Source organism: Ailuropoda melanoleuca, chromosome X, assembly GCF_002007445.2.
Source record: "Ailuropoda melanoleuca isolate Jingjing chromosome X, ASM200744v2, whole genome shotgun sequence".
NCBI lineage: Eukaryota > Metazoa > Chordata > Mammalia > Carnivora > Ursidae > Ailuropoda > Ailuropoda melanoleuca.
The window spans coordinates 94046890-94071396 of NC_048238.1; the positions used below are offsets into that span (position 1 = coordinate 94046890).

Consider the following 24507-nt stretch of genomic DNA (forward strand, 5'->3'; position numbering starts at 1 on the left):
TTCATTCCCCCTTCTGATTACCCCCCTTTTCTTTATCCCTTTCTTCCCCTACCGATCTTCCTAGTTCTTATGTTCCATAGATGAGAGAAACCATATGATAATTGTCTTTCTCTGCTTGACTTATTTCACTTAGCATTATCTCCTCCAGTGCACCCATCAGAAAGAACATCTAGGTGTCAGAAGAATTGTATTCTGAAAAAACAATCATAGGACTGACCTCATAGGGTTGTTAAGAGGATTAAATCAGTTGATTTCTATAAAATGCTGAGAAATATGGTTGGGACATAGTAAGTCCTCAATAAACATTACATATTTTTTATTATTGTTATCATAGAGTTACTAGTAACATTATAGAATTCTCAACTGACTCAGAAGTAGTTATTTTTCATGTCACTGGGTGCCTTCTCTCTCTCCTCTTTTCTTTTTCCCACCAGGAATACACATAGTAATTGTTTCTGGTTAAATGTACACAGCAGGTCAAGCACTTTTTCAGTACAACATCATGATGGAGTCAGAAAAAACGTGTGATTAGGTGTCAGGAAGTCTGGATCCTAGTCTGGGTTCTGCCATTCATGAGCTATGAAACTCTGGGTGAATCACTTAACCTCTCTGGACTGCATGTGTCAAACAGGGGGAAATATGTTCCTTAACCTACCACAGAATGGTTGAAAGAGCAAATGAGATCATAGATGTTAGATGTTACAAAGTTAAAAGCACATTAGAAATGCTATATGATGGCATTTTCATTATCCTCGGCATTAGGCTTTACATCTTCTTCTCGCTTACCCTTGACAACCACTCACTCACTGAATTTCATTGATTTTTCCTCTGAAATGTCTTTCAAATCCATCCCCTTGTCTTCGTTCTCAATGCTTATATCTTAGTTCATGGACTCATCAACCCTTACCAGAATGACCATAAAAAGCTCCATTTTTTTCTCTAATCCAATCTTGACTCTCTCTAAACGAGCCATCCAATGAATGTCTCCAGAGTGACTTTTCTAAAGAGAAAAAATCTCTTCATGTTAATCCCCTCTTTATAATCCCACTCCAAGATTAGGAACTTCCAATAGCCTCCCTATTGCCTATAGAATATACAACATTATTTGGGGCCCCTGCTACCTCTCTATCCTCATTTTCTATTTCATCTCCATAGACTCCATACTCCAGGGAAAAAATACTTTCTTTCTCTAAACTTTTTATGCATCTATGTTACTATACATGCTGTTCTTCCTGCCTTCAGTGCCTGGCAAAATCTCGGTCAGCCTCCAAGCGCCAGATCTAGAGTCATTGCCTCAGTGAAGCCCTCCCCAGGGCTTATCCTATCCTGCTTAACCCTGGATGGTGACTTAATTCCATTTCTTTCACTTAATAACATTTTGCTCAACCCCAAATTTAACATCTTTCATGTTTTATAGTTAGTTGCCTTGGAGTGTTTATTCCCAATTAGATCATAAGCTTATAGAGAGCAGGAAGTTTGTTTTATTCATCTCTGTCTCCCTAGCATAGTTTCTGGCACACAGTATCTGTACAATAAGAATTGGTTAAATGAATTAGTGCTAAACAAATACTTCTTAGACCATTTGTGGTAAAGAACAACTGTCTTTTAAATTTCCCATTTGTTACAGACTGATACTTTATAAAATATGATAAAAATGCCACAGCAATGTCAAATCACTTTAAAAGTTACTAAATGTTTACTCTCAATTCTGTCCTTATCCCCTTGCAAACATTTTGAGTGGCACTCAGCTGGACTATTAGCAAAGATGCTTCACTCCTAGCTCCTAGAATCTTAATGCCTAAGTTGAAAAATTTAACAAGGATACATGTAAAAATAATAAACAAGTCATCATATATTCAGAGCACAACTAAGCAAGAAATCAATAAAATAAGGCTATTGTAATTAGGTATGTGCACAGACAAAGTAAATCAATGGAGCAGGGAATGAGAGGATGCAATATTATATTTGTTTCCATAGCAATTCAAAACTAATGTAGGAAATTTTTAGGAAAAAGCAGGATTTACAGAAACTTCAAAACAAAGATGGCTGGGATGGGCTAGGAGACATCAGGAAAACATAAAGAAGAAGAGAACACCTCCAGTAAACACTGTTTACAGAATTTCATTTACCTGAGTCTAATTGAAAGCTTTTATAGAGTCCCAATAGATTTTGGTCACTCCTCCTTCCCCATTCATTCATTGCCTTCTTATGTCGCTGTGCTGAGAACCCTCCCAAGAAATACAGGACTTTGCATAATCACTCTAGAGGTGGATCTACTCTTTGGTAACTTGATAGCAGAAGTGGAGTGGATGGTGTTAGTCAAAAGTTATACAGGGGGCGCCTGGGTGGCACAGCTGTTAAGCGTCTACGCCTTTGGCTCAGGGCGTGATCCTGGTGTTATGGGATCGAGCCCCACGTCAGGCTCCTCCACTATGAGCCTGCTTCTTCCTCTCCCACTCCCCCTGCTTGTGTTCCCTCTCTTGCTGGCTGTCTCTGTCTCTGTCAAATAAATAAAATCTTAAAAAAAAGTTATACAGTCCCACTAATGAATTATTGGAATTAGTAGACAAAAGATACTTGCATTTTAATAACTTAGAAATAACACTCCCAAATGAATATACAGCTCCAATTCAGCAGTGAGATTTAATTGCCTTTTTGGGACTTGGTCCCTAAAGTCTCTTCAGTGAAATCACTTCTTTGGAACAATAATGAATAAACTCAGAAGGAACCAGCAGATAACGTTTAATATTCTTCCCTGGATTCTAAAATGTTGAGCAGAATCAAGACACAATCCATTGTAAGAGCAAGTAAAGAACATATGCCCTGGCAAGAAAGAAAGAAGCTCTATTTGTCTCTTGACAAACCAACATATACCTGTGGAATGGTCAGTCTTGATATGGATCTCAAGATACACCTGTAAGTCACTCCCCTCAAAAGACTCCAATACTTCAGTGAGCCAATAATCGTGCAACACATAAGGGGCTATATCAACACAACTCTTAGAGACCTTAGTGGTTTTGTTTTTGTTTCCATGGCCTTTTTTCCCCCTGCTATTCAGGTGAGTAAAATCAATTTGATTTCAAAAATATTGTTAAGTTTCTCCCATGTGTCGGAAACTAAGTCAACTACTGGAGTTAAAGAAATAAAATGCAAATTCTGTCTCCAGAGGGCTCACACCATAATCTGACCATATTGCCTTATTTCTCTCACTTCGTTCACTGAATTATTTTCCACCCTCCAACAACCAATGTGGCCACATTGCCATGGGTGCTACTTCCCAAGTGAGGCCTTGTTTAAAAATAATAATAGCTAGTACATATATAGCACAAAAACACTTTGAAATAGATGCTATAATTGTCCCACCCTTACAATTGAAGAAACTAAGGTGTAAACAAGTTAAGCAAATTGCCAATGTTACACAGTGAATCAGTGATGGATCCAGGATTCAAACTTGGATCCAGAACTCATGCTGTTAACCACCATTCTACACTGCCTGGTATGAATAATAGAAATTCCTCTCTGTAAGTACTACCCATTCCATTAAGTATATTTTGAGCTTCTGGGAGCTTTCTGAAAAGCCCAGAAAAAAAGGAAGGTGCTCCGAGCATCCCTTAATTTTAGTATTAAAAATAGAATGAGTCTTCCTGAGATGCATGCTCTTGCATGGGAGGTGAAACCAAGACAGACTTCTTTGGGAAATCCATGTGAAGGAAGGCCTTGAAGTGTGCCCCAAATATTTCTGAAAGATCAAAAACCAGTGAATATATGTGTATCTCCACATATGTCTAGAGAATTTAGGAAGATTCTGGCTTATGCAGAGTTAAAATACTGATTAAAATTACTGATTAAAAAAATATATGCTGAGTCTGGTGAGATTTACTCAAATCATGTAAGCACAAAAATGTGTTCTTTGTTTTCCAGCTGTTTGTACCGGCATTTGTTCTGAGATTGTTAGGACTATAAGATGGTGAGGATTGTAAATCAAAATAAGGCATCATGATTAAACATACTGTCATTCTAGTGTGAAGATTTAGTGCCCTTTGAAAAAGTTGGGGCCCTGAAAATCCCATTCTTGTAATGCTATTAGAAAATTATGGTTGTGTTGTCACCATTGCATAAAGACAAGATCACTTGACTTCAGCCGCAGCCTCATAACTCTACTCCAAGAAGACTTTTCCTTTTCAGATCCATTCTGTTTTCTGATCCCAATTCTGGGAGAATATAAAACAAAAAGAAGCCTTCTAATTCTCATTAGAGGTAGTCAAGGGCCTCCTAGGATCGCTGCCTGTAATAAATGAACAGCCGTAGTTAGAAGCTTAGCAGCAGTTGAATATTTTTTCGGTTTATCTGCCCTTGGCTCTGATTTCTATTCAGAGGCCCCTCATCCTGTACTAGGTCCTACTGAGGATCCTATTACAAAGTGTTACTCTATTTCCTGAATTACTTGTCCATAAAGGTCTTGTACCTTCTGAGATCTGGAGTCTATCTTAGAAAAAGATCTGAAGAGATTACCTATGTCATGAGCCTGAATAGCCCCTCTTGCTGACCAGCTCCTAAGACAAACCTTCCTATCCACAGCCTGCACTCACCGAGGCTTGACACCTGCCTCATGAGTCTGAAACTAGATACTCCCACAAATGCCCCAAATTCCCATTTGTGGCTAGAACATGATGGGAGTCTTACAGGCAATCCAAAAAGGATCTTGACCTTAATAGAGAGCTGGTCTGTGATAGCATTCACATTTGATGGATTTAGATCAAAGTAAATAAATATTTGGATGGAGAAAAAAGTGTGAAAATACTTTTATTTTCAGATTCCAGTATAATACCCATTTTCTTTCTTTACTATAACAACTTCCATCCATGCAAAGAGCAAATTGTAGGGCTAAAAAAATACAAGACATTAAAGTTCATTTCTGAACAACAGGCCATTAGTAACACTGAATACTGTGAGATACTGTTTCTCATCATGGGCTTTTTACCGTCAAACATTTATTTCCTTCAGCCAATTCAATGTAGTCATGACATTGAAGACAGAAGAGCCAAATAACTGGTCTTGATTCATTCAACAAACCCATATTGAACCCACATATTGTGGGTTTATGCCAGGCACAATATGAGGTGGTAAAAATAAGGCAGTGCACAGGACAGTCAGGGCCTCTTCCCTCTGAAAGTTGAAAATCTAGTAAGGGAGCAGAAATCGAATAATTACACAAATATATAAATACAAACTGTAGTAAGAGATACACAGGAGAAGTTTAGAGTGCTATGAACAATTGCAACAAAAAAGATATGATTTCATTTTTGTGCAGTTAAGTATGGCTTTTCTAATGAAATTTCTTTTTAGCTGAGATACTAAAGATGACTAGAAGTTCACCAGTCAAAGAGGGTAGGAGGAATCTTTCCAGCAGAGAGAACACAATGTGCAAAAGCTCTGAGGTCAGAATGAGCTTAGAGTGCTTCATAAAGACAGTATGGTTGGAATATGGTGAGCACAAGAAGAGACAGTGCGAGATAAAGTTGAGGTCAGATCATTTAGTGTCTTGTAGGTCATGGTAAACAGGTTAGATTTTATTCCAAGGCGAATTGGAAGCCCTAGAGTGGTTTTAAGCATGGGAAAGATGGTGATAATTATGTACGTTTGTTAAAGGTTTCTCTGGCTGTTGTGTGGAGAATAGACTAGAGAGAGGCAAGAATAGAAGTAGGGAGGCCAGTTAGTGGATGGTGGCTCTGACTAGATAAATGTTGGGCGTGGATATGGAGATTTATAGGTAGATTTAAAATATATTCAGGAGGAGGAACCAATAGGACTCAGTGATTGATTGGATGTGCAGGGTGAGGAAGAAATGAAAGTGAACTGGCCACAATTTTATGTCATGTATGTGAACTAGCTAAAAACAAATTTCAGGCTAATATCTGTAGCAGGGAGAAAACAATTAACAATTTTATGATTCAAGTCTAATTATATTTGAGCAGTAAATTGGCATGGTTTCTTTAAGGGAAGGTTCAAAGCATGTTTTAGGTGGAGTCCAACCCCCCTCATTCTACAGATGAGGGAATTAAGACTTACAACGGACTGCACTACTTTGCAAATTAATTCTGTGATGTGTATGACTGTTTTATCTCCCAAATTAGAACACAAACTTCCAAACAATATCATTTCTTTTGTAGACATATTTTCCTAATATCACCTGACATAGGACTGAGCACACAGCAGACCCTCAATAAATGTCTCTCAGATTAAAATAAATTGAATTTCTTCTTTCTCAGCAGATTGAAGAAAATGGATATTTTGGTTACTGGTAATGGCAGTGAAGTGACAGAATTCATCCTGGTGGGTTTGTCCAATCATCCAAAATCCCAGATTGCCTTTTATTGCACCATGGTGGCAGTCTACCTAATCACATTGGTGGGTAACAGTCTTATCATTGTCATGGTTAGAGTTGATGGCCAGCTTCATACCCCTATGTATTTTTTCCTAAGCAACCTGTCCTTCCTCGATATCTGCTACTCTAGCAATTCAGTGCCTTTTTTGTTGTTCAATGGTTTAAGAGACTACCCCACCATTTCCTATACTAGCTGTTATGCTCAGATGACCATTGCTCTTTTTCTGGGGATGACAGAGTGTCTGCTCCTTGCTGTCATGGCTTATGATAGATTTATTGCAATCTCTAATCCCCTGCGTTACACCATCATTATGAACAACCGAGTCTGCATACAGTTGGCCACAGTGACCTGGGCCAGTGCCTTTCTTTTAGCAATAATACCGATCATTGCAATTCCTGCCCATTTTTGTGGACACAATGTCATCAATCATTTTACCTGTGAGGTGCAGGCGCTGTTGAAGCTCACCTGCTCAGACAGCCCAGCCAGACTTATTCTGGGTCTGGTCATTGGCATCTTCACACTGCCCCTGCCTTTCACCTTCATTCTCATCTCCTATACTTGCATTGTGGTTGCTGTGCTAAGGATCCACTCTGCAGAAGCCAGGCTCAAAGCTTTCTCCACCTGTGGATCCCACCTGACTGTCGTCACCATATTTTATGCAGCAGCCATCTACATGTACCTGAAACCTCAGTCAAGGGAATCCCAGGACCACGGTAAAGTCATCTCTGCATTTTATGGCATTGTAACCCCTATGTTGAATCCTTTCATTTACACCTTGAGGAATAAAGATGTGAAAAATGCCCTAAGAAAAATGATGAAGAAGAAAGAATCCTAAAAAGGACATGAATATCCCATGGAGGTTCATCTGACCAACAGGTTGACATGGACTTGTAAAAAATAACAAGGTATAAATACTAGACAATATTTTAGTAAAGTCACTTGTTTCAAATGCATTTTTTCTCTATTTCCAACAAGCCAGGCCTGTGATAAAGAACATCCCGCCACTGAAAAAGTCATGTTAAACATCTACAATGAGATCCATTTAAGTAATAAATTATACGACAGACTTGTGGGGGAGTGTATGAAACAAAATAATAATTAGTATGTTTTAATCCTATGTAGTTTTATGCTGTTTTACTGAATGAGAAATATTTCAGTATTCTAAGATCTCTTTTGTAAAGAAAGAACAAAGTTGCAAAATGGAGAACTATTCTCTCAATGGTTTTTGTATGAGGTATATCATTATCCAAGCTTCAGAGTGATGAATGTGAGTGGGTAGAGAAGAAAATTACTAAACTTCCACATAAAAGGTCTTCTGATGAAGAAAGAAGCCCTTGAAGACTGTGTAGATACTGAAGGCCAGAAATGATGACCCTATGGAACCTACAATTATATGTCTTGATAAGTAGATAAGGCCCCATTTTCTCTGTCAACGCACCCTACTCCTGGATAATTGCATGCAGCTTCTAAAGTGGACCTCACAAACAGCAAATTTAGCTCCTTTAAAACTCCTTTAAAAACCAGCAAATGTGTACTGTATTTTTGGAATATAAAAATTATAGTGTTCATTGTTTTTAAATACAAGGGGCAGGTAGAGAAAAAAGGAAAAATCACCTATCATCCCCACACTCAATGGGGCTTGCATGGGTTTTAGAATCAGCAAACATGTATTTAAGTCTGCCACTCACGGTTGTGTGGGATTTAGTTCATTCCTTTCTATCTCTCAGCTTCAATGTTCTCATCTGTGAAATGGGAATTATAAGAGTGCCTACCCCACAAAGTTGTTTTGAGAATGAAATGAGGCAATGCATGTTAAGTTTCATTAAGTTAATGAAATGAGGCAATGCATGTTAAGTTGTTTTGAGAATGAAATGAGGCAATGCATGTTAAATGAGGCATGCATAACTGAGAAAAGAGCTTTAATGCATGCTTGGCATGTGGTGGACACTGAATACATGTCAGCCAAAAAAGAAAAAACTGTCAGTCCACTCTCTAACTTCCATACCCATTGTATCAGTGTTCATTTGCTTAAGTCTATACCAATAATAACTGTATCATTTTAGACTAATTCACAGTAATATGTCAGATTGAAAAAAATAGGTTCTCACTGTTGTCATATTAGAGATGAGGTTGAATGTTTCCCGTGTTTATTGATCATTTGTATTTTAAGAGTCAGGGTCTTTGTCATTGGGTCAAAATGACAATGAACCAGTCCAATTTTGGAAACAGAAAATGCTGTAGTCGGTTACTTGTGGCTAATAAAAAGCCCCCCAAATCATTTTGACATTGATTGACTCCACCACTGTTTCCAGATACATCCTGATAGGCAGATCCCCAGTCTGATCCATTCTATTTCACTCTGTAAGCAAGCGATTAATACCTAATTGGTCAACAACACAAGTTGACAGAAGGCTATTGTAAATGAAAATAAAAATAATAAAAGTGTGGGAACCCCAACAGAGAACTCTTTAGAAAGGTAATTTATGGTGTTATGCAAATTTTATTGTACCATTACCGATTTAACCTTGAACAAATTCTTCTGTAAGTTTTATTTCTGGCATTTCTAATAATTTTCATTTAACCTAAAGCACTCCTGAAATAAAAGGGAAGGTACTAATAATTAACTAACAAGACATGGTGAGCAGATAAAGTCAAACACTAGAGGGAAGAAACAAATGTGATTCCTCAAAAGGAGGGGGGAAAAGGAGCAAAACTGCACCTAATAATTATTGGAGTTTGATCATTTTCATTAGGGACTAAGGAGAGGTAGAGAAGAACAAGCAATGAGATGTGACTTTTGCTGACAGAGAGAAATTTATCGGGGAGAAACAGGGATCTTTTTTAGCTGCAAAAGAAAATTAGGTGGACTAATGTCTTCCCTTTTGATTACCTCAGGAAGACGTTAGACAGGGTTCTCTCTAGAGAGAAATATGTTATATCTGGAAATGGAGAACAAGCTGCGGGAAGATTTCTGACACAAAGTCAAGACTGGATAAATAGAAAGTGTAAGAGATTGTAAGAACAACTAATCAGAGATGCGTGTGTAAGGTGGTTTTCTATTAAATGTGTATCGTGAACATTGTCTTCTTCAAATCTCCCTTGTATTACTAAGTAAACACGTTTGAGTTATAATAAATAGGAAATGCTTTGGAACTACCTATGCCTTAGGAAATCTTTCAGTTTCTTATCTCTGCCAAGCAGCACTTATGACTTGCAGCTGATAATGGGCAACTCTGCCTCCCCCCACACCATCTTCTCATGAGGTATGCCAAAATCACAAGGTGACATCTTAGAAGGTTGAACTGACCCCTTTAAAATTGACATAACTGAGAAAAGAGCTTCATGCTGTTTACTGGCAGCAGCAGAGTGAAGAAAATGCACTTGAGAGCCCACCTGGAAGTGTTCAAAAGAAAGAAATTTATATTTTTTCAAAAGCTAAAAATATATCATTGAGTTTTGAGTGAATTTGTCAACACCAGTACTAAGTAATGAGAAAATGAAGTTAATTATCTGCAAAGTGTTCCTTGAGTTTCTACAAGTCATGAAAGCAGAGCTATTAAATCTTGTATGTTCATCATATGGACAGGAGCACACAGAAAATTGTTCATTTATTCCTGCTATATTTTTACTGTTGTTTTGATTAAAATAGTCACCAGATAAAGTTTTTCACTAATATATTTGAGTCAATGGCCCCGTATACCAGTATTTGCCATCCCACATATGTGTAAAGACATGAACACACAGACTTTATGTTAGAAAGACCTCGTTTGAATTCAGACGTTTGAGATTTAAAAGACCACTTCATAGGGGTGCCTGCCTGGCTCAGTCAGTAGAGCATGCGACTCTTGACCTCAGAGTTGTGAGTTCAAGTCCCATGTTAGGCATGGAGCCTACTTAAAAATAAGATTTAAAAAAACCACTTTTTAGCTCTTCAACCTTGGGCACATCACTTTAATCTCTCTGATACCCTCATCTTCATCTATGCAGTTGATAATAATAGTAATAGTCTTTACAATAATAATAATAGTCTCTACTTCATAGGGTTGCTATGAGGATCAAATAAGATAAACCACATAAAACAGCTAGCATAGTATTGTCAAATGGGAAGCAAATGAAAATGTTAGCTATTTTTACTATTCTTATCATCACTAATATTACATAACTCTGGCACCAGAGATGCCTGTATACTGAAATGCCCAGTTTATTCTGTGTGCAGCAATGTTATTACACTGTACTTGGCCGAAGCCCATACCTGGAATTATGGAAAGCATACACAGGCTTGTATGTATCTCTGGCTGTAAGTGTTGGAGGTTATTTAGCATTTTTTTCTCTTTTTATTCCTTATTCAAAACAAAACAAATTGAGTATCTTCATGTGTTAAGTAATTTGCTAGCATTGGGAATTCACAGTGAAAAAGACAAAGTTCCTGACCTTAGGTACTAAACATTTTAATAGAAAAATAGATATTAAACAGATTATCACATATATAAATAAATGACTTTTAAAAGCATGATAAGTACTCGGAAGGAAACAAACAGGAAGCAGGAGTGATGTGTGAGATCTATTTTGAATCAGATGGTAAGATAAGATTTCTCAGAAGTAATATTTAAACTGAAACTGAAGATCCATTAGATGCTATTGTGAAGTTTGAAGAGTTGAGGAAATGAGTGTACTAGAACAAGGGAAAAAATACAAAGGCCCTGAAGAAAGAACTGGGCATGTTTAAGGAACAAAAAGGAGACTCTTAACTCTAGGAAACAAACTGAGGGTTGCTGGAGGGGAGGGGAGTGGAGGGATGGGGTGATGGGCATTAAGAGGGCACTTGATGTAATGAGCACTGCGTGTTATATGCAACTGATGAATCGCTAAATTCTACCCCTGTAACTAATAATACACCATATGTTAACTAAATTGAATTTAAATTAAAAAAAGAAGAAGACAAGTGTAGCTACAGCTAAGTGAGCAAAGGGATGGGTAGGTGGTATAACATCCTTCCTTCCTTCCTTCCTTCCTTCCTTCCTTCCTTCCTTCCTTCCTTCCACAACAACAGGTAAACACAAACACACAAATGTATGTTTAATAAAGATATACAAAGAAAGATAAAGAGACAGAGAGGAACTTATTGTGTGTACTAGGCATTGTTCTAGGCTTTTGGGATACATCAATGAGTAAAAATATCTCCATACTCATGAGGCTTATGTTATAGTGCAGGAACATAACCCATAAACATAAATCACATGGTATGTTTCTAAAAAATAAAGCATGGTAACAGGGACAAGGAAAGATAAGATAGGCACTTCAATTTTAAATAGGGTGATCAGAAAAGCTCTAACTGGGACTGGAGGAGATAATGCTAAGCGAAATAAGTCAAGCAGAGAAAGACAATTATCATATGGTTTCACTCATTTATGGAACATAAGAAGTAGGAAGATCGGTAGGAGAAGAAAGGGAAGAAGAAAGGGGGGGTAAACAGAAGGAGGAATGAACCATGAGAGACTATGGACTCTGAGAAACAAACTGAGGGCTTCAGAGGGGAGGGGGGTGGGGGAATGGGATAGACTGGTGATGGGTAGTAAGGAGGGCACGTATTGCATGGTGCACTGGGTGTTATACACAAGTAATGAATCATGGAACTTTACATCAAAAACCAGGGATGTACTGTATGGTGACTAACATAATAAAAAATATTATTAAAAAAATAAATAATAAATGAAAAAATTTTAAAAAGAACTGAAAAAAGAGAATTTGGAATTTGAACAATGAGGGGAGAAGTATGTGAATATACAGGAAAATAATATTCCAGGCAAAGGCGCTAAAACAGGAGAATGCATCATGTGTTTGAAGAACACCAAGGAAGCTATACGGCTGGACAGGAGTGAACCACAAGGAGAAAAGCAGCTGATGAACTCAGAGAGGAACAAGGGATCAAATTGCATAGGTACTTCTTGAGTGCTATAAGGACTTCAGCATTTGTAAAAGCTTTATTAGGATATAATTCACATGCCAGAATTTCACCATTTTAGGTTGCACAATTCAATGGCATTTAGTGCATTGAAGAAAATGTGCAATCATCACTATTATCTGATTCCAGAACATTTTCGTCATCCCAAATAGAAAACCTGTACACATTAGCCATTACTCCCCATTTTTCCTTACCCCCAGCCTCCAGCAACCAAAAATGTACTGTTTCTATGAATTTCCCTATTCAAGACATTTTAAGTGAAATCATACAATTTGTGGCTTCTTTAACTTATCATAATGTTTTCAAGGTTTTTATGTTGATTAATGTTTTATGGCTGAATCATATTCCATTATATGGATATACCAAAGTTTATATATTCATCCAGTCCTTATCTCTTTATTTTCAGAAATAATAAACTTCAGGATGGAGATACACGTGTATCTGCAAAACTAGAGAAATATGGAAACCCATAACACAACAATATGAAGTTTCTTATTTCCCCACATCTTAGCCAATGCAACAAGTTGTTCACCTACTTTATTACAGCCATCTTAGTGGACTAAAATTGGTATCTCATTGTGATTTTGACTTGCATTTTCCTAATAACTAATGATGTTGTGCATCTTTTGTTTTAGTTTTAGTTTTATTATGTTCAGTTAGCCAGCATCTTTTTATGTGCTTATTATCCATTTGTTTATCTTCTTTGGAGAAATGTATTTTCAGATCCTTTCCCCATTTTTGATAGGGTTATTTGTTTATTATTGAGTTGTAAAAGCTCTTTACAACTTCTTTATATAAATCCTTATTTGATATCTAATTTGAAAATATTTTTTCCCATTCTGTGGGTTGTCTTTGTTTCTTAGTAGTATCCTTTGAAGCACAAAATCTTTTTAATTTGATGTCAAGTTTGTTGTTTTTGTGTGTGTGTGTGGCTTGTGATTTTGGTACCATATCTAAGAAATCACTACCCAATATTTACGCCTGTGTCTCAAATATTCATACCAAAATAGTTATGTCATAAATACTTATGCCTACGTTTGTTCTAAGAGTTGCAAAATTTTAACTCTGACAATTAGGACTGCGGCCTTTTTTTTTTTTTAAGTAGACTCCTCACCCAACATGGGCTCCAACTCAAGACTCTGAGATCAAGACCTGAGCTGAGCTAAAAGTCGGATACTTAACCGAGCCACCCCGGTGCCCCAAGACTTTGCTTCATTCTGAGTTAACTTTTGTATATGGTGTCTGGTGGGGGGGTGGTTTCAATTTCATCTTTTTGCATGTGCATATCCACTTGTCCCAACACCATTTGTAAAAAAGACTATCATTCTCCCCACTGAATTGTCTTGTCACCTGTGTCAAAAATAACTATAAATATATGGGTTTATTACTAGATGTTCAATTCTACTCCATTGGTCAATATGCCTACCCTTATATGAGTACCACACAGTCTTTTTTTTTTTTTTAGTATAGTTGACGCACAATGCATTAGTTTCAGTTGTACAACACAGGGATTCAACTTCTCTATATGTTTTGTTGTGCTCACCACAAATGTACCCACCACCTGTCACCACACAATACTTTTGCAATATCATTGACTATATTCCTTATTCTGTGCCTTTTATTCCCATGACTTATTCATTCCATAACTGGAAACCTGTATCTCCCACTCCCCTTCACCCATTTTCTCATCCCTCCACCCCTGTCCCCTCTGGCAACCGTCAGTTTGTCCTCTGTATTTACAGGTCTGATTCTGCTTTTTGTTAGTTTGTTTATTCATGTTTTATTTAGATTCCACATAGGAGTGAAATCATATGGTAGTTGTCTTTCTCAGTCTGCTTATTTCATTTAGCATCATACCCTTCAGGTCCATCCTTGTTGTCTCAAATGGCAAGATCTCACTCATTTTTATGGCTGAGTAATATTCCATTATATATATACACCACATCTTTATCCCTTCATGTATCCATAAATATTTCGGTTGCTTCTATTATCTTGGCTATTGTAAATAATGCTGCAATAAACATAAGGGTGCATATATCTCTTTGAATTAGTGTCTTCATTTCCTTTGGGTAAATACTCACGAGTGGAATTACTGGATCGTATAATATTTCTATTTGTAATACCATTTTCTACAGTGTCTACACCAGTTTACATTCCCACCAACAGTGCACAATGGCTCCTATTTCTCCACTTCCTTGCTAACACTTGTTATTTCTTATATTTTTTATTCTAGCCATTCTGACAGGTGTGATATCACACTGTGGCTTTGATTTGCCCTGAAAATTAATTATGTTGAGCATCTTTTCATGTGTCCGTTGGCCATGTGTATATCTTCTTTGGGAAAATGTCTTTTCAAATTTTCTGACCATTTTAATCAGATTATTTGGGTTTTTGGTGTTGAGTTGTGCAAGTTCTTTATATAGTTTGGATATTAACCCTTTATCAGATATATCACTTACAAATATCTTCTTTCATTCATCAGGTTGCCTTTTAGTTTTGTTGATGGGTTCCTCTGTTATGCAAAGCTTTTTATTTTGGTATAGTCCCAAAAGTATATTTTCTTTTGTTTCCCTTGCCTAAGGAGGCATATCTAGAAAAACATTGCTAATGCCAATATCAATGAAATTACTGCTTATGTTTTCTCCCAGGAATTTTATGGTTTAATGTCTCACATTTAGGTCTTTAATTCATTTTGAGTTTTTTTTTTTATGTATGGTGTAAGAAAGTGGTCCAGTTCCATTCTTCTGCATGTGGCTGTCTAGTTTTCCCAACACCATTTGTTGAAGAGACTGTCTTTTCTCCATTGTGTATTCCTACTTCTTTCATATAGATTAATTGAACATATAAATGTGGGTTTATTTCTGGGCTCTCTATTCTGTTTCACTGACCTGTGTGTCTATTTTTGTGCCAGTAGTATACTGTTTTCATTACTACAGCTTTGCAGTATATCTTGAAATCTAGGATTGTGATACCTTCAGCTTTGTTCTTCTTTCTCAAGATTGCTTTGGCTATTCGAGGTCCTTTGTGGTTCCACAAAAATTTTAGGATTATTTGTTCTAGTTCTGTGAAAACTGCTGTTGGTATTTTAATAGGAATTGCATTGAATCTGTAGATTGTTTTGGGTAGTATGGAAATTTTAACAATATTAATTCTTATAAACAGCAAGCATGGGATATCTTTCCGTTTGTTTGTGTTGTCTTCAATTTCTTTCATCAATGATTTATTGTTTTCAGAGTACATTTCTTTCACCTCCTTGGATAAGTTTATTCCTAGGTATTTTATTCTTTTTGGTGTAATCATAAATGGAATTGTTTTCTCAATTTCTTTTTCTGCTACTTTCTTATTAGTGTATAGATTCACAACCAATTTCTGTGCATTAATTTTGTAACCTGCAGCTTTACTGAATTCATTTATTACTTCTAATAGTTGTTTTGGTGGGGTCTTTAGGGGTTTCTATGTATAGTATCATGTAATCTAAAAATAAAGTTTTACTTCTTCCTTAACAATTTATATGCCTTTTATTTCTTTTTCTTGTCTGATTGCTGTGGCCAGGAATTCCAGTAATAGGTTGAATAAAAGTGGTGAGACTGGGCATCATTAGCTTGTTTCTAATCTTAGAGGAAAAGCTCTCAGTTTTTCACCATCGAGTATGATGTTAGCTGTGGGATTTTCATATATGGCCTTTATTATATTGAGGTAACTTCCCTCTAAATACAGTTTGCTGAGAGTTTTTATCATGAAAAGATATTGAATTTTGTGTAACGCTTTTTTGCATCTATTGAGATCACCATAGATTTTTTTTTTTTAAAGATTTTATTTATTTATTTGACAGAGATAGAGACAGCCAGCGAGAGAGGGAACACAAGCAGGGGGAGTGGGAGAGGAAGAAGCAGGCTCACAGCAGAGGAGCCTGACGTGGGGCCTCGATCCCATAACGCCGGGATCACGCCCTGAGCCGAAGGCAGACGCCCAACCGCTGTGCCACCCAGGCGCCCCCACCATAGATTTTTTAATCTGTTGTTTTGTTGATGTGGTATCATGTTGATAGGTCTTTTTTACTTTATTTCAACATTTTTTGTAGATTTCATTGAACAAGTCTTGCAATTCTTTTGTTAAATTTATTCCTAAGTATTTTGTTTTTTATTCTATTTTATTGGAATTGTTTTCTTAATTTCATTTTTAATTGTTCATTGCTAGTGTATAGAAATAGCATTGATTTCACATAGAAATCTTATATCTTGAAAACTTATTGAAAGGGATTATTAGTTCTAATGGTTTTTTTTCTGTGGATTCCTTAGAATTTCCTATATACAAGATCATGACTCAATGAATAGAGAAAGCTGTACTTCTTTTCCAATCTGGATGCTTTTGTTTCTTTTTCTTGCCTAATTTTCCTGGCAAAAATTACAGTACAATGTTGAATAGAAGTAGTGAAAGTAGAAACACTGGTCATCTTCCAGGATCTTAGGGTGAAAGCTTTCAGTGTTTCACCATTAATTACAATGTTAGCTGCATGGTTTTCATTGATGGCCTTTATCAGGCTGAGAAACAACCCTTTTGTTCCTAGCAGCCTCATGATTTTTTATCATGAATGGGTATTAGATTTTATCAAATTATTTAACTGTATCCATTTAGATAACCATGTGGTTTTTGTCTTTTAATGCATTACAGTGATTTTCAGATATTAAGCCAAACTTGCATTCCTGGGATAAATATCACTTAATGATGTTAATATAATATAATATATAATGCTGAATTTGGTTTGTTAGTATATTTTAAGGATTTTGGAGCTACATTCAAAAGGGATACCAGATTGTAGTTTTCTTGTGATTTCTGTCTGATTTTGATTTCAGGGTAATATTAGCCCTATTGAAGGAGGGGAATTATTCTTCTATTTTTGGAAAAGTTTGTATAGGATTGGTGTTGATTATTCTTCAAATGTTTGGAAGAATTATGCAGTGAATCCATATGGGTATGGCTTTTACTTTGTGGAAAGATTTTTGACTATTAATTCAATCACTTCACTTGTTTATTCAGATTTTCTTTCTTCTTGAGATAGCTCGTGTGTTTCTTGAAATCTGTTCTTTTCATTTAGTTTATTAATTTTTTGGCATACAATTATTAATAGTATTCCTTTATAATTATTCTTATGTTTCTAAGGTTGACAGTGATGTCCCAAATTCCATAATTCCTTTCCTGATTTTAGAAATTTGAGTTCTCTCTCTCTCTTTCTCTCTCTCTCTCTGGTAAATCAAGGTAAGAGTTTATAAACTTTTGGACCTTTCCAAAGAATAAACATTTGGTTTCAGTGAATTTCTCTATTATTTTTCTCCTCTCTATTTCATTTATTTTCATTCTAGCCTTTATTGTTTGTTTCTTAATGCTTGTTTTGAGTTTAGTTTTATCTTCACTTTCTAGTTTCATAATGTGAAAGCTTAGGTTACTGACTTTAAATATTTCCTTTTTTAATATAGATGTGTATGCCTAATTACTTTTTTAAAGCACTGATTTAGCTATATCTATGAATTTTTGGCGTTTTTGTGTTTTCACTCATTTCAAAGTACTTCCTAATTTACCTCATTTCGTTATTGACCTACTGATTATTTAGAGCATTTAATTTCCATATATTAGTAGATTAGTTTGTTATTAATTTCTAATTTTGTTCTATCTTGATCATAAACATACTTCATATGGTTTCAATTGTTTTACATTTATTGACAATTGTTGCATTCCCTAGTATATGATCTGTTTTGGAAATGTTTTATGTGCACATGAGAGAAATGTTTACTCTGTTGTTGTTGAGTACAGTGTTCAGTAAGATCTTGATAGATCCAATTAGTTTATAGTGTTGTTCAAGCCTTTTACTTTCTTGTTTATCTTTATCTAGTTCTTCTATCATGTTCAAAAATAGAGTATGGAAGTCTCCAACCATTATTGTTGAACTATCTATTCCTCTTTTGGAGTCCTCAGTCTTTACTTAATTTTGACTTTTTATTAGATGTATATATGCTTATAATTGTTATTTCTCCTTGATGGATTGACACTTTCATCATTACAAAATGTTCTTCTTTGTCTATAGTAACAATGTTTGTTTTATTTTATTTTTTTGTACAATGTTTGTTTTAAAGTCTACTTTGTCTAATATTAGTTTAGGTTTAGCAGCTCTATTTTGGGTACTATTAGTATGGTGTATATATTTTCCAAACATTTATTTTCAATACATATCTGTTTTTGAATCTAAAGTGAGTCTCTTGTAGACAGCATATGGTTGGATTATGTTTTGATTTTTTTTAAATCCCTTTGGCCAATTTCTGACTTTTCAATGGCAAGTTTGGTCCATTCACATTTAATGTTATTATTGATAAGGTAAGCCTTAGATCTGTCATTTGCTATTTCTTTTCTTTATGACTTATATCTTTTTTTTAAAGATTTTATTTATTTATTTGACAGAGAGAGAGACAGCCAGCGAGAGGGAACACAAGCAGGGGGAGTGGGAGAGGAAGAAGCAGGCTCCCAGCGGAGGAGCCTGATATGGGGCTCGATCCCAGAATGCCGGGATCACGCCTTGAGCCAAAGGCAGACGCTTAACAACTATGCCACCCAGGTGCCCCTTTATGACTTATATCTTAGTTGTTCCTTTATTCCTGCATTATTGTTTTCTTCTGTGTTAAACATAAAATTTCTTATATCTCATTTTAATCAATTGTTTCTTTTAATACATTTTTTTGAGTAATGCACTTAATGGTGGCTTTAGGGGTTACAATCAACATTTTAATGTATAACAATGTAGTTTGGATTGGTAACACTTAAATTTCAACAGTATAAATAAACTTTGCTCTTATATAAAACTTGGTTCCTTCCCCCTTCATTTGTAATATTGTTATCATACAAATTACACCTTTAAACCTTAAAAGCCCATCAACATACTCTTAGAATTATTCCTAACTCTTTAAAAGAGTTTGAGTAGTGGAGTGATCTGACTTACATCTTAAAAGGGTTACTCTGACTGTTGCAGGAAAAATTTATTTTAATGGGGCAAGGATAAAAGCATAGAGATTACTTAGAAGGATATTGCCGAGATGCCCTTCAACAGATGACTGGATTAAGAAGATGTGGTCCATATATACAATGGAATATTACTCAGCTATCAGAAAGAACAATTACACATTTGCAGCAACGTGGACAGGACTGGAGGAGATTATGCTAAGTGAAATAAGCCAAGCAGAGAAAGACAATTATATGGTTTCACTCATTGGTGAAACATAAGAAATAGGAAGATCAATAGGAGAAGGAAGGGAAGAATGAAGGGGGGGCAAACAGAAGGGGGGATGAACCATGAGAGACTATGGACTCCAGGAAACAAATGGAGGGTTTTGGGGGGGTGAGGGCATGGGCTAGCCTGGAGAAGGGTATTAGGGAGGGAACATACTGCATGGAGCACTGGGTGTTCTATGCAAATAATGAATCATGGAACATTGCATCAAAAACTGGGGATGTACTGAATGGTGACTAATATAACAAAATAAAAATTATTTAAAAAAAGAAGGATATTGCAAAAACCCAGGTAAAAGACGGTGGTAGCTTAAACAAGGTGGAAATCAAAGCGGTGAGAAGTGACAGGGTTTTTGAAATATTTGGAGGAGAAAGGTAACCAGGATTCAATGATGAATTGAACAGGAATGTGAAGAAAGAGTTAAGGATGACTCAAATGTTTATGCTCTAAACAACTGAAGATAGGGGATAATAGAAATATGGGATACTAGGGAATACTGTGGAGAGAGGAAGTGTAGAGAGCAAAATTTCAGTTTTTCACATGTTAATTTTGAAATGCCTATTAAACAAAAAAGAGACAATTCAGTTAAATACATGAGTCTGGAGCTCAGGAGAGAGATGTGAACTGGAAATGTAAAAATGGAAATTGTTAACAAATAGAGTATATTGAAAGCCATGTGACTGGAGGAGATCACCAAGAGATAAGTAGCTATAAAAGACAAAAAAATCCAAGAACTGAGACCTGAGGAACTCCAACCTTGATAGGTCATGGAGAAAAGAACCTGCAAAGGTGCGCCTGGGTGGCGTAGTTGGGTAAGTGGCCAGCTCTTGATTTTGGCTCAGATCAAGATCTCAGGGTCCTGCGATCCACCACTGTCTTGGCCTTCATGCTCAGCAGGGAGTCTGCTTCTCCCCCTCTGCCCCTTCCCTCTGCTCATGCTCTTTCTCTCTCTCTCTCTCTCTCTCTCATACAAATATTCTTTTAAAAATCTTTAAAAAAAAAAGAACTTGCAAAAAAATATTGAAATAGAGAGGCCAGTGAGTTATAAAGCAAATCAGGGGAGTGCATCATCTTAGAAAACAAAAAAAAAGCAAACGGTATCAAGAAGAGAATGATCATCTCTGCCAAATGCTGCTGATGGGTCAAGTAAAATGAGAACAGAGGACTGACCAGAAAGGTAGCATTTTCTATGAAGTAAAATTCAGATAGACATTACTTTCCATTTTATAGATAGATTACTATTGTTCCCAAGTTTACTCAGACCCACCTCCAGAGACTGAGATATGTGTTATATTAGAAACTACAAATAACTGTACATTCTCACTTTTCTTTATAAACGCATCTGCACATTTTATCCTGTGAGATATGTCATACAAAGATTATTATTTTTCTTTTGAATATTTTTTTTTAAAAAGAAACAATTTGGAATCTGGCCTGAGGTATCAGAGGATAGATTTGGGACTTGGCAGGGAGGCTAGAAATTGAAGGAAAAATCCCTAAAATAAGAGAGTCATGGACAGACGAGTCCCAATTTTTATGTACAAACGCCCATTAAATACTTAAATGACCCCTGAACTGTGTATTTATAGAAAAAAATAATAAGAAACCTACTACACTTTCAATGCCATTCCAATCAAAATATCAATGACATTTTTCAAAGAACTGGAACAAACAGCCCTTAAATTTGTGTGGAACCAGAAAAGGCCCCATCGCCAAGGAACTGTTGAAAAGGAAAAACAAAGCTGGGGGCATCACAATGCCGGATTTCAAGCTATACTACAAAGCTGTGATCACAAAGACAGCATGGTGCTGGCACAAGAACAGACACATAGACCAATGGAACAGAATAGAGAACCCAGATATGGACCCTTGGCTCTATGGTCAACTAATCTTTGACAAAGCAGGAAAAAAACTTCCGGTGGAAAAAAGACAGTCTCTTCAATAAATGGTGCTGGGAAAATTGGACAGCTACATGCAAAAGAATGAAACTTGACCACTCTCCTCACACCATACACAAAGATAAACTCCAAATGGATGAAAGACCTCAATGTGAGACAGCAATCCATCAAAATCCTAGAGGAGAGCATAGGCAGCAACCTCTACGACATCAGCCACAGCAACTTTTTTCATGACACATCTCCAAAGGCAAGAGAAACAAAAGATAAAATGAACTTGTGGGACTTCATCAAGATAAAAACTTCTGCGCAGCCAATGAAACAGTCAAAAAAACTAAGAGCAGCCCACGGAATGGGAGAATATATTTGCAAATGACACTACAGACAAAAGACTGGTATCCAAGGTCTACAAAGAACTTCTCAAACTCAATACACGAGAAACAAATAAACAAATCATAAAATGGGCAGAAGATATGAACAGACACTTTTCCAATGAAGACATACAAATGGCTAACAGACACATGAAAAAATGTTCAAAATCATTAGCCATCAGGGAAATTCAAATCAAAACCACACTGAGATACCACCTTATGCCAGTTAGAATGGCAAAAATTGACAAGGCAAGAAACAACAATTGTTGGAGAGGATGTGGAGAAAGGGGATCCCTCCTACATTGTTGGTGGGAATGCAAGTTGGTACAGCCACTCTGGAAAACAGTGTGGAAGTCCTTTAAAAAGTTAAAAGTGGAGCTACCCTATGATCCAGCCATTGCAATACTAGGTATTTACCCCAAAGATACAGACGTAGTGAAGAGAAGGGCCATAAGCACCCCAATGTTCACAGCAGCATTGTCCACAATAGCTAAATTGTGGAAGGAGCCGAGATGCCCTTCAACAGATGACTGGATTAAGAAGATGTGGTCCATATATACAATGGAATATTACTCAGCTATCAGAAAGAACGAATTCTCAACATTTGCTGCAACATAGATGGCACTGGAGGAGATAATGCTAAGTGAAAATAAGTCAAGCAGAGAAAGACAATTATCATATGGTTTCACTCATTTATGGAACATAAGAACTAGGAAGATCGGTAGAGAAGAAAGGATAAAGAAAGGGGGGTAATCAGAAGGGGGAAAGAAGCATAAGAGAGTATGGACTCTGGGAAACAAACTGAGGGCTTCAGAGGGGAGGGAGGTGGGGGAATGGGATAGGCTGGTGATGGGTATTAAGGAAGGCACGTACTGCATGGTGCACTGGGTGTTATACGCAACTAATGAATCATGGAACTTTACATCAAAAACCAGGGATGTACTGTATGGTGACTAACATAATATAATAAAAAATATTTTAATTTAAAAAAACCACAATATTCCAAAAATGGACAGGTAAACTTCAGCAGACTGAATATAGTTTTCAACTATTTTATCCTACCAATGCTATGGAGTGATGCCGTGAGCGAGATCATGTCTTTACGAGTTGGCATAGGCTTGCTCTGTCCTGCCCTTGGTCTTCACTGATGGGGGAAGTCACTCTGTTTCCTTTAACAAATTTTCATTGTTCACGTATCATCTGTCAGGCATGGGGCAAGGCGTGACTAAGTCAGATCTGATCTCTGCCTCATAGCACAGTCTCACAGCAGAGGAAGAGAAGCAGTAAAAACACATTGTAATGAGTCCTATGATGGTCCATGATCTTGGAGACACGTAACAGCGTGGCTTGTCAGGATGGGCAGGTGAAGGATGAGAAGGAATAACTGGGAGGTGAACTCCTGGAAGAGGAAGTAGCACCTGCTCAGGGGTTGGAAATGAGAAAATGGCCCTTTGGGGGAGACAGGTGATCAGATGAATGTCACACAGTTCGTGGATAACTGCAGAGCTGAGTCTTGTCAAGGACTGAGGCTCTGATTGTATTTAGACTTAACGCCTGTAAAAAAGCAGTTGTTTTTGACTCAGGCTTGCTGTAAACAATGGTGGCAGGGAGATGCAATTAGGAAGAGCTGTATAAGTACCCAAAGTCACAGGAATTTTTTTTATATTGTATAAAACAAAGGAATGAGTGCAGAAAAGAACTGTCCAGCTCTTTAACAATATAAATTATAACAAATAAAAATTAATGATAAAAAAAGAAAACATTTGTAAATATCTTGGGCTTTCTACTAAAACTCTCAAAGGACCATGCCTTAGGAATAAAGACTATGTCCAAGGATTAAAGATTTACCCCAAGACTAAGGCAATACAGAATCAGACTCCAACTAACAAAGTAAAATGAAAGCTCCAAAAGCTCAAGATAATAAGCTTATAATTTGTCAGAACAAAAATCAAAATCTCCTTAGGAGGAAAATGAGAGAATAAAAAATCTCTATAAAATATCATCAGTAGTATCCATTATGCAATCAAATATTGCTAGATATGTAAAAAAAGAGAGAAATGTAACACGAATTTATAAGAAAAAATGAGTAGAGGGATGTCTGGGTGGCTCAGTTGGTTAAGCATCTGCCTTTGGCTCAGGTCATGATCCCGGGGTCCTGGGTTGGAGTCCCACATTGGGCTTCTAGCTCAGCGGGGGGCCTTGCTTCTCCCTCTGCCCCTCCCCCTACTCATGCTCTCTGTCTCTCTCTGACAAATAAATAAAATAAAATCTTTTTAGAAAAAAGTGAGTAGAAATAGAGAACATAATCATCCAGATGTTGAATTAGCAGGGAAGGATAATTTTTAAAACTATCAAAAGTGTGTTCAAGGGCTTAAAAGAAAAAGTAGCCAAAATGAGTAGACAAATGGGTATCCCAACATGAAATTTGAAACTATGAAAAAGAATCAAATGGAAATTCTAGAACTGAAAAGTATGCTATTTGAAATGAAAATTCAATGGCTTGGAGATGGTAGAAAAAAATGGTTAACAAAGTTGGAGACAGTGTGATACAAATTATTTAAAAAGTTGGAATCTATGCATTAGAAAAACCACTAAAAATAGTAAAAGAAATGTAGCTAAA

General features: G+C 36.5%; 1 protein-coding gene across 1 annotated transcript; it reads left to right on the forward strand.

The window, feature by feature from the left end:
* The first annotated feature begins 6282 nt into the window (after nt 1–6282).
* On the forward strand, nt 6283–7221 carry LOC100477332 (olfactory receptor 13H1). Its single transcript, XM_002922925.1, has one exon. The coding sequence runs from the start codon at nt 6283–6285 to the stop codon at nt 7219–7221; it is 939 nt and encodes a 312-aa protein (XP_002922971.1).
* The last annotated feature ends 17286 nt before the right edge of the window (nt 7222–24507 follow it).

Bases quoted from the DNA above. Each gene is read 5' to 3' on its own strand.
- LOC100477332 (XM_002922925.1), top strand. From the start codon at position 6,283: ATGGATATTTTGGTTACTGGTAATGGCAGTGAAGTGACAGAATTCATC.